The 10488-nt window shown below is 36.6% G+C and overlaps 1 protein-coding gene across 3 annotated transcripts; it reads right to left on the bottom strand.

Annotated features, from left to right (window-relative positions):
• Window positions 1-560: 560 nt before the first annotated feature.
• Window positions 561-9166, bottom strand: LOC132310022 (protein MALE DISCOVERER 2-like). Of its 3 annotated transcripts, none has more exons than XM_059808266.1 (14): window positions 8572-9166; window positions 7894-8354; window positions 7660-7792; window positions 7371-7442; window positions 6244-6387; window positions 6009-6152; window positions 3636-3707; window positions 3471-3529; window positions 2942-3382; window positions 2006-2196; window positions 1733-1865; window positions 1475-1629; window positions 1195-1386; window positions 561-1080 (listed from the first exon to the last, which is right to left on the bottom strand). In XM_059808266.1, the coding sequence occupies exons 2-14, from the start codon at window positions 8006-8008 to the stop codon at window positions 820-822; spliced, it is 2112 nt and encodes a 703-aa protein (XP_059664249.1). In that variant the 5' UTR covers window positions 8009-8354; window positions 8572-9166; the 3' UTR covers window positions 561-819. The 3 variants fall into 3 exon arrangements, with proteins under 3 accessions (XP_059664249.1, XP_059664263.1, XP_059664255.1); XM_059808280.1 differs by having other exon boundaries at window positions 2942-3379; window positions 8572-9163; XM_059808272.1 differs by lacking the exon at window positions 8572-9166 and having other exon boundaries at window positions 7894-8451.
• Window positions 9167-10488: the final 1322 nt, after the last annotated feature.

Below are 10488 nucleotides of genomic sequence, written 5' to 3'. Positions count from 1 at the left end.
ATTAACCTATTACTATCGAGGCTAAAACTAAATATCTTTCAATTGAATTGATATTTCGTAATATGATCTTTCACAGATTAGTTTTCATGTAGTTTTGTACTTTTGGTACTTTCTATTATAAGTACTATGCACAGTAATTTCTAAATAAAGAGAATAATGTATAATATCGTCACATGTCTTTTATCCTTCCTAGAAAAAGTCTTCCTACCATAATGCCTTATTCAACATGATCATAACATAACATAAAATTATCATGTTGAATCATAGGTTGTTTCCGACTTCACTATATGTAACACCTTGTTTGGGTTGCAGGAATTAAGTAGAGGAGAATGAGGGTTACATTACCTCGTGCTTCTTTTATAAATGAAGGAGAGGAGAATTGGAAGGGGAAGCAAAAGGAAAGCCTAACCTAGAGCAAGCAACCAAGCAATGGTATATGCCTAGGATATAAAAATCCCATTTTCAATTCCATTCACATTTTCACATTTGCAGCAGAATTCCACGTACAACCAACAATAAAAACATCTTTTTTACAAAACATGTTTTGATCACAAGATTAGTTATATCAGGTATAAATTGCAGGCAAGCCGCACAGTAAATGAAACAATTTTATTGTGGAATAGAGTGAACAAAGAATAGGAAATTAATTAAATAGAATGAACCATCACAACAACATGATGGAGAGAAACAGAGACAAGAACATGGTTAAATACTACGTAGTGATGGTATTTAATTTAGTGGAAGGACAAAAAGGCATTATTTTTCATATTAATACAAACCAATAGAGAGACTTACAACATGGGAAACAGAGAGTAAACTTTAAGTTGCCTCTGCGGATAGGATCTCGAGTTCAGCCCACCAGAGGGGAGAAAGCCTCGGAGTCGCTGCATCAGGAGATATAGCAATTACTTCCCTCAGTTTGGAAATAATTTCCTTCATGGTTGGTCTCTTTCCTTCGTCCGGTTGAATACAGTCTTGGATCACCTCACAGATTACGTCAAGTTCGTCATCTTTGAATGACTTCAGGGTAGGATCAATCATGTAGCCGATGCTCCTTGTGTCATTCAGGTATTCAGCAGCCTGACAATGTCATAGTAATTGGTTTAAACAGAACTTAAATACAACACCAGTCTATCCAAAAAGCGCGAAAAAGCAAAGGGTGCTGGGAGTTGAAGATTTTCTTTTGAAGCTTACCCAGTCCACAAGAGGCCCTTGTTCTTCCGAGTAAGGGGGCTTCCCAGAAATGATTTCAAGCAACAATAATCCAAAGTTATAAACATTTGATTCTAGATCAGCAGGTCGTGGAAGTTCAGAATGCCCCGATTCATTTTCCCCTGAAATCCTTGACTTGGCTGCAGTGTTTTTTGAGAAAAAGATCTCCACAATCTGAGAAAACAAAGCAATATAAGAGAAAAAAATGTTATGAAACAGAAAAATATATGAAGCCTGTCAAACTATGGTATGTAGAGCCTACTTTAGCAGCATAATCGTCTGTCAAGTATATGGCATTTGAAGTCAGGTTCGTATGTGCCACAGGAGGATTCAGGGCATGCATGTACTGAAGACAGTAAGCAATTCCCATAATAATTCTCATCCGTGTGTTCCAGTCAAGATGTTCAACTTCTTTCACTGGGAAAATAAATAAATAAATTGTGATTCACCTTTCAAAAATCAAACCTGCAACTTCTTCCAAATCATCACTATCAATGGTACATATCACTAATCATATTACCATGGAGATGCTCGGAAAGGGTTCCATTTGGAGCATACTCAAACACCATCATCCTAACAAAGGGTTCATCCTCCTCACAGTAGCCAATAAGATTAATAAAGTTCTTATGGTTCACACGTGCCAGTGTATCAATCTACAGGAAATCAAAAATCAAGAAAATTAAATGAAATTTTCAATAGAAAGTGGGACCAAAAGATCCAGGACATGTATTGTGTGAGACAGTTCGTAGTCCATGTAATGCTAAATTCTCCAGTGACAGCCAAAACACCAAACCTTCTTCCTGTAGGCCACTTGTGAACGTTTTGCCCAGTCTTTGATGGAAGTAACTGAAGTTGATGCAACACTAATCTCAACTCCAGTTGATAGTGTTCCCTTGTATATAGTGTAATCCTGACGAGTACTGATAATGTTGCTGAAATCCTCGCAGGCTGTTTCTAGCTCTGCCCAGTTCAGCTTAGGAACCCCTGCATTTTTCAATTAAACAAGTGATTTAGTTCCCACTTCCCATAGCGTTATCTAAGAATGATAACATTGGCATCTAGCCAATGTAAAAAACTTGGTTAACCGTTAAACCAGCCAGGAGGCAAGTCAATATAAAGTTCAATTGACAAGTCAGTCTACGTTGCCTTAAAAATCAGCTGATTTCAAGAGCACATATAGACACCAGAGAAATTGTATGGCTCAACCTTATACTGCATTGCATTAAAGAAGTCTAATCAAACTGCAGAGAATTTGAAAAGCACAAATCCATCCCCATTGCAGAAAGGAGAAACCATCACACAATTAATAATTTAAATCATTTACGGATTTCAAGAAACAACACTTAATTTTTGACAATCATGATAAGAGTGCTGCAACTTTCTACAATATATCTATTCCTTTATGGATTTCTAGCTCAAGATCTCATGTCAAACTCATCATTTGATTTCCGCGGATGTGCAACCATGATGTAAAAATTCTTCAAACAATACCTTTTAAGGTCAGACTCAACACCTATAGTTGACACTGGATAAGTCCAGCATCTTGTAAAAATCATATACAAGATTCTGGCTTACTCTGACTCGTACTTGTGTATAACTACCCTGCAAAGGGTTAAAATCTTTGAGTGGTAAGTGCAGGCTGTGCAACTGACTGGTTCAACCGGCCCAGTCAATCTGACATTCAAAACACCGCATAACAGAACAGTCCGAATAAAATAAGGTAATATACCTGTAACAAATGCTTTTTGCAACTGTCCACTCAGTCCCGTCCTCCAAGGACGTATGGCTGCTGCTTGACTTCGACACACGATAAAAATGGCTGCAGCAACAACGAGCAAGATAATCACCCCGAAAACCACAGCTACATACTTCCATGTTTTAGAAGTTCCACCAGCTGAAGGCTGTTTTTCAGAACCAGAAGAATCGCCATCAGGATTAGATGTAAGTGGAGGAGAAGGTGCAGATGGAAGTCCCTTCTTTCCATTTGGTACAGCTGGGAAAGCTCCACTACTTCGGGTAGATGGAAGAGCAATGATCTGCTCGGTAGGGGGGCCACCACTTGCAGTTGCAGGGGCAGCGGCAATGTTACTGGACTGTTGAAGTAGTCTACGCCTTACAATATTAAACAGGTTGTGTACATTCTGGAGCATACGCAACTCAGATGAATCTGCTGAATGCATGAACCAATTTCATTAGTCTCAAAAACTTAAAACTTTGATGCTCAAGGAGCCAAGACTCGTATTATTAATTTTACTCACTTTTTAGATAGTCACTGCGAATAGTAATGTGGCGGAAGGAGGCCTTTCTGAACTTGAACCTTGAAAGAATTAATACTTTGCATAAATAAAATGTAATAAGAAAACATTATGATCCATAACGGAAAGGAAAATTAATAGGGTAAAAGAAACATATCAATCCCATACAATGGAACCACATTGAGGTAACGTATACGTGTCCTTTTGATTGGGATTACATAGGAATATGCTTTCTTCAGACTGCCCAAAAATGCATTAGAAGATCAGTAAAGCAGACAACTAATATACAGTTGAACGGGAAAACTGCAAAAGGAGTAGAAATACTAGGTGATAAACTATCATTCCTGGTTACTTGCTTTATTGTTGGAAAAAAAACTAAATATTTACAGCAAAAGCAAAATATGTTTCAAAATATAAGCAAATAAAATCATGTGACAACCATGGCCATAAATAATTAATACAATTTCACGATGATGCCACATATGACAGACTTATCAATTTAGGTGGCTCAATTGAACCATCAATGGACAATGGCAAGTTGAATAGATCAAATAACTGAATTTCCAATAGGGGCATGAAACAAATACCTCAAACTGACTTAAGTTTTTTGTCCAAATCATATTTTCAGTCCACAAGAAATTTGTTAAACTGCTATTATTGCCTATGCACAAATTACAGACTGATGTACAAGGACTAGCACTAAGCCCAAATCTGTTCACCTTAATCTTAATCATAGAATGAAAGACATACAAGGATACAATCCATGGGGCATGCTGAATCATTATGGTTCTCTCCGAAACTTCATTCAGGTTTGATTTCACATGCCATTTGTTCAACAAAGAAGTGTACTTGAAAATTCTTAAATTAAAAAAAATTTGAAAATTGTGATATTGTGGCCCAAAATTTTGTTTTGGCCCGGGTTGCGTTGCGACCCAGTTTCAACCCAAAAACTGAATTTTTTTAACCCATTTTCCACTTGCGAGTTCTGGACCCTGTTTAGCACTCTCATGTAGCTCGGTATATAAGGGTGTTAGGGTTTGGAGTGGGTAATGTGAGAACACTGAAAATCGCAAGAGAGAGAGAGAGCGTGCTAGGGTTTGGGCTGAAACTTGCAATCTCCTAATTTTCGCAAAGTGAAATCTTTCACCAGATCTTCACTGTGGAAGTAGGCTTTGCCAAACCACGTAAATCTTTGTGTTCTTTGTATGTGACATGTTTACTTTTATGTCATGATTCTTGGTTTGCGACATTTGTCATAACAAAAATTGTAACCCAACATTATTCCTTGCATAATAACCTGCAACCATGTAAGAACTGATCTCCTATTTGTTGCTATTTATATGGGCAAGATTCGAACCTAAGACCCTAGCTCAACACTACCATTGAACCAAGGCCAAAGGACATCTCCTTATCAATAATTGTTAGAAAACCAAGCCCATAAGACCATGTTTTCCGATCCATTACATTCCTTTCCTTTTGGAAATGCTTTCATCCCATGAAAAACTTGCAAGTTTACTAGCATATGAACACACAGACAAAATATTGAAAAACATATTTTCACATGACTATATAGCAATGTTTATATATGTGCAATGACGAAGCCAAAAAATTCATTTGAGGGGGGGGAGGGGGGGGGGGGGGGGGGGGGGGGGGGGGGAACAATAATAAGATAAAAAAATTTCAAACTACGGCAATATACAAAAGAACTTTAACTTAATAGACATTTTCTTCAAAAATTGCTCAAATTTCCATTTCAAATTTTTTTTTTTCGGTAACTACTTCAATTTCAATTACTATCATGCTAACATATCAAAAACAACTCAAATTGAAGGAATTTTAACAAAAACCATGTATACTCATAAAATTTCTAATTTAGAAAGAAAAATAAAATTTTGAAACTAACAAGTTTAATATGATTAATCTTAGATTTTTGATAGACCAAGATGGTAATTAAAGGAAATCTTAGAAAATTTGTGGACAACGCATATCCAAGAAGCCTGTCATATTGCATAGTTGTGATGGGGTTTAGAGTGCGAACTAGGACACTAGTTCTTTAATTTATTTTTTTGGGTGGGTTGATAAAGTGGGGATGGATTAAATATGTTAAAAAATATGTCTGTCATATTGTGAAGTTTAAAGAGGGAGAGAGAACAGATGACTGTGGTGGATTTTGGGGCATGTATAAGGGCTTTTGTTGAAACTTTAGTGGGGCTTTAGGATTTTGGCAAAATTTTAGGAATGTAGTGTAAATAAATAAAAATTCAGTGGGGGTGCCTGCCCCCACTCGGCCCTTCTTGGCTCCGTGCCTGTACATGTGTGTGTGAATGAAAAATTTTTCTGTATTGAATATGTCATTTTCGTAACAGGTTTTGGTAGCAAGTACGAAGCTAGTGTGGCATGTCCTGCAAGGTGGACCAATCAACATCAGAGTTTTGATCTCATTATGATATGCCGGTTGGTGGTGTAGACATGAGAGAGGTTTACAAAATGTAGCAAATCACCAGAATATCAACAGATCCGAACAAATGAGAAATATCTTACCAGTGTCCAAATTTCCTATTTACACAGCCAGTCCCAGCAGCCATAGCAGACGCAAGGTTTTTATCAAATTGCATTTCAGAGAGCAAATTCAGCCTCCCAAGCTCCAGAGGAATGCTCCCTTCAAATTTATTTTTACAAAGCAACCTGGAATACAATACAAATTTACGTCAAAAGTACATGGATGCTGCAGCCTAGAGCGTCAAAAATTGCAAACATCGATAAACAACAGACTCACAAGCGTTTAAGTGACTGCAAACCCCCAATTTCTGCTGGAATAGTTCCACTCATGTTATTATCTCTCAGGTCCAGTACCTCCAACTTTCTAAGCCCTCCAATTCCTTTAGGAATGACACCAGAAAACCGGTTCTTGTAAAGTACACTAAAACAGGAGAGAGAGAGAGAGAGAGAGAAAAAAAAAAAAAGAAAAAGAAAAAAAAAAAGAAAAAGAAAAAAGAAGAAGACAGAATTAGAAAATTTTATTAGATTCAGAATATGAGTTCAGCAGAATACATATTGAACAGCGGATCTAGACCCTAGCCATATCAATGAATCATGGGGATTCATATCAAATGACAGAAGATCAAATGAAAAAAAAAAAAAAAAAAAGTATATGGAGTCAACAAAGAAAAATTAACTAAAAATTAATTAACTCGGAAAGGTTAAAATTGACCGCACATGCTATAGTTATGTCCAAAAATAAACAAAGGCAAATGTGTTACCACGGTATAATATAGATAAATTAGTTGATACCAACGGGCCAGTGACCTAGCGGTATCAGCTTCTTACTTTCCAAAGAGAGGTCAGGGGTTCAAGTCTAGAAGAGACAAGTGAGTGTAAGTACCAACTAGGAAAAAAAAATAATAAAATAAAATAAAAAATAGTTGACATAAAGATGTAACGTGTAGGTAATTTGAAGAGTAGGTCCAATTGGCCGGCCTGAGTTTAGAATTATAGCGCATGCACTCTTCATATAGTACATTGGAAAAGTGATCATAAATCATAACTCTCACATAGTAAAGTCTATACCAGGTATGATTTTATGAAGCAGAAAACATAACATAGCATTATTATTGTTTTTCACATTCTCCTCTCAGAATGGATCAATTCCACCATCCAAAGTTAATCTATGTTTTAATATGGCTTCAATATGAATTAATATACCATAAAATTTGTTATAAGAAATGCTCATCAGCAAAATTACATGATATTTGAGTGTATTGCAACTCTTCAAGACAATGTTATATTTTTAAGCAACATGGTGGGTTCTTAAATTAACAGTAACCACATAAATCAAGTAGTTCAGCGGGAGTGAAAAGAACACCAAATTTAACTCAAAAGAACAGCGATGCAATCAATACTTACAGAGATCTTAAGTGAGTAAGCTTCCAAAGATCTGGAGCTACTACTCCTCCCAAAGAAAGCCCTTTGAGATCCCTACACACAAAAACAACATATTCCCACTCAAACGGTGCAATATGATGAAACCAAACCTTTGAATTACAATGCTGTTTTTATAAAGATGCTTATTAAACAAAATTCAGGACATGTGCCCACTATTTGATGAAAAAGACATCGAGGCACATCTAAGAAGTTAAAATTATGACATGAATGCAACTGGAAAATCTGAAGGAAACATAAAAGGGGGACTTACAGCATTTGCACTTTACCATCAACACAATAAACACCCGGCCACATGCATGGGTCGTCATCATTAGAATTCCAATTCATAAAAGCACCATATGGATCATAATCCACCCCAGACCGGAATTTTAACAATGCCAATCCTGCACTTCCATTTCAATCCCAATCAACAAAAAAGGATAATGTTCTACAATTCAATTCATTACCGTAATAGCAATAAACAATAATGTGAAGTACAAATTACCTTCTGAATTAAGAGACCAACACCCTCGAATTTCCAGAAAAAGAATCAATAGTGCAACATATGATAACTGGATTCCAACAGAGTTCCATCCACCCCTCATTGCTCGATAAACCATTTGTCGCAGTGGTGGAGGCCCCTGACTGTCAGGACTCTATACAGAATAGCCAGATTTTGATTTTTTTTCTTCTTCACTTTACCAAAAAAAAAAACTCCTAGATTTACTCAGACTCCTAACAAATCATGAAGCAACAACAACAACAACTTGTTCTATTTGCGCACACAAATAAATATACAGATGTATGTAATTAAATTCAGTATTGGGCATAAACTATATTACAAATAAAAGTAAAATCACCAGCCCTTTTGATACGAATGACTGAATTGGGGTCCCTCATCTTGCAGTTTTTTTTGTTTTAGGTTACAACAACTCCTTTTTCTGCATAACCCAGCTCACAAATTATCTGCAACTCTCAATCAGAGCAATTTTTTTAGGAAAGCATACAAAAAAAAATGAACATATAAACAATATGAAGGTGGTCGATGCTTCAAGAAAAGAGTCATTCACAAGTCACAACAAAAAGGAATCAACAAAAGTGAATAAAAGAATACTCTCATGCTCAAGCAATCTAAGAAAAAGCAAAAGGGTACGAAATGTTAACAAAGAGAGAGAAAATTTACCAGAAAGAAAGGGCAAAAGGGCAGTCAATGGTATAATATATTTGCTGATGTTGTTAACTTTTGAGTGTGCAAATGATGATGATGATAATCATAGGTAGGAGAGATTGTTGAGACTCAAAAGGCAGAAAAGAGAAGGAAAAAAAAATTGTGAAAAATAATATAATTAATATTAAAATTTGATATTTCTCTCTTGACTGCCCTTTTCAGGATGATCTCAGAGGAGACAACTCTGTTTGACCATCTTCTCCGGAAGAGGGCTGAGAGCTTTCTCTGTGTCGCCCTCTCAATTTTGTTCCCTCTGACCCCCACAACCGGAGTCCCCACCCGGGTCACCCCCAACACACCGTGCTCTATTTTTTTTTTTTTTTTTTTTTTCCTTTTTTCTTTTTTTGTACCCAATTTCTTAATCTTTTATTTTTTATTTTTTATTTTTTAAATTGAGTATGGTGGGCCCAGGGCAGATGTTACCGGCGGGAGCACTGTTGGCAACGCCGGCGTATGTGTCAGTTTTCGCGGTTCTTTTGAGTGGTGGTTAAGGCTCCCACATCCCATGAACTCGGACGCGCTTTTACCTAGTCCTCTGTCTCCCTGTCTCTCTCCTCTTTACAACAACCTTCTTTCATTTACAGACTCGAATCCTAAATGCAGAATGAGTTTCCTTCAGCCACCATCATTCGCTTCTTTTCTGATTGCTAAAGGATCAAAGTGAGATTGAAAAACATGTCAATTTGATTTTCACAAAAAGGAATTCTGAATGAAATAACTTTGCTGATCTTTTTTTTTGTTTTTTACTTCAGATTAGTACGTTACAGTATTATCTATATTTGGAACATCCGGTCAAGCTATTGGACTATTCACACTGTTCACTTTGAATTGCATTGCATTGCTTTATGCATAATACTTGTACCAAAGGTCTGAAATTTGAATTGAATTCCAAAAGTTAGATTTTTTTTTTTATTTTTCATTTTCCGTGAAGTTCCATGCTTAGAACCCTTTGAACTCCTGTGTCAAGAGTAGATGTTCTCCCTTACCTATTATTCTTCCCATATGTGCAACAAAGTTAGGTTAACAATTTTGAGGCGCAAATGTCTACATGAGTTGTGAATCAGAGATGGTGTGTGTCTATATATATATATATATATATATATACATAGAGAGAGAGAGTTAAGTGCAAAAAACTTCGCTCTACTATTAATATAGTGCATATTGGTTACTGTACGATAAAAAACTCATATATTATTAATTTGATGCAAATAGATTATGGTTCCTGTACGGTAAAACACTCATATATTATTAATTTGATGCAAATAGATATTATTAATTTGATGCAAATAGATTCCTGTGGGATGTAAATAAATTAATGATTATAAATATCTGCCATGTAAAAGGACTCTTCTGTCAAATAAATCTCAAATTGATTACCTAAATCTAAATATAATTAAAACTAAAACCAAACATTTCCCTACTTCCATTACCACCACCCATCACCACCTAGTGCAACCACAATCACCCTCTGCAACAAACTGATCGGAGCATCAATTCAAACCCCAGACCCACTGTTTGCCGCCACCGTGCCTTCACCTTCACCGAAATTACAGATCATTTCTCTCCGACGAGTTCTGCCGAAGTATTCGTCGTTCGCTACCCTCATCACTGCTGCCTCCTGTAGTGTTGTCCCAGGAATATTCTGTCACTGCCTCTGCCAAAATCTTCTCTAGCCATCATCAACATCACCACCACAGTACCTTCGCCGAAATCGTGACATCCTTACAGTCATCGTCATATCGTTTTTGCCAAAGTAGTTGCTGGTTCAGTCCTATTTGCTCGCCGATTCAGTCGCGCCACTAATAAATGCTCATTGTTGCTGCCTCTTGTTGCATCGTTGTCGTAATATTCATTCTCTGGTCGCTGTTGTGA

The sequence above is a fragment of the Cornus florida genome, unplaced genomic scaffold (assembly GCF_030987335.1).
Source record: "Cornus florida cultivar Cherokee Brave unplaced genomic scaffold, ASM3098733v1 CherokeeBrave_3.0.0_Hap2_Chr01, whole genome shotgun sequence".
Lineage (NCBI taxonomy): Eukaryota > Viridiplantae > Streptophyta > Magnoliopsida > Cornales > Cornaceae > Cornus > Cornus florida.
The sequence above is the reverse complement of the archived record's forward strand: the minus strand, read 5'-3'. Positions and strand labels throughout refer to the sequence as shown.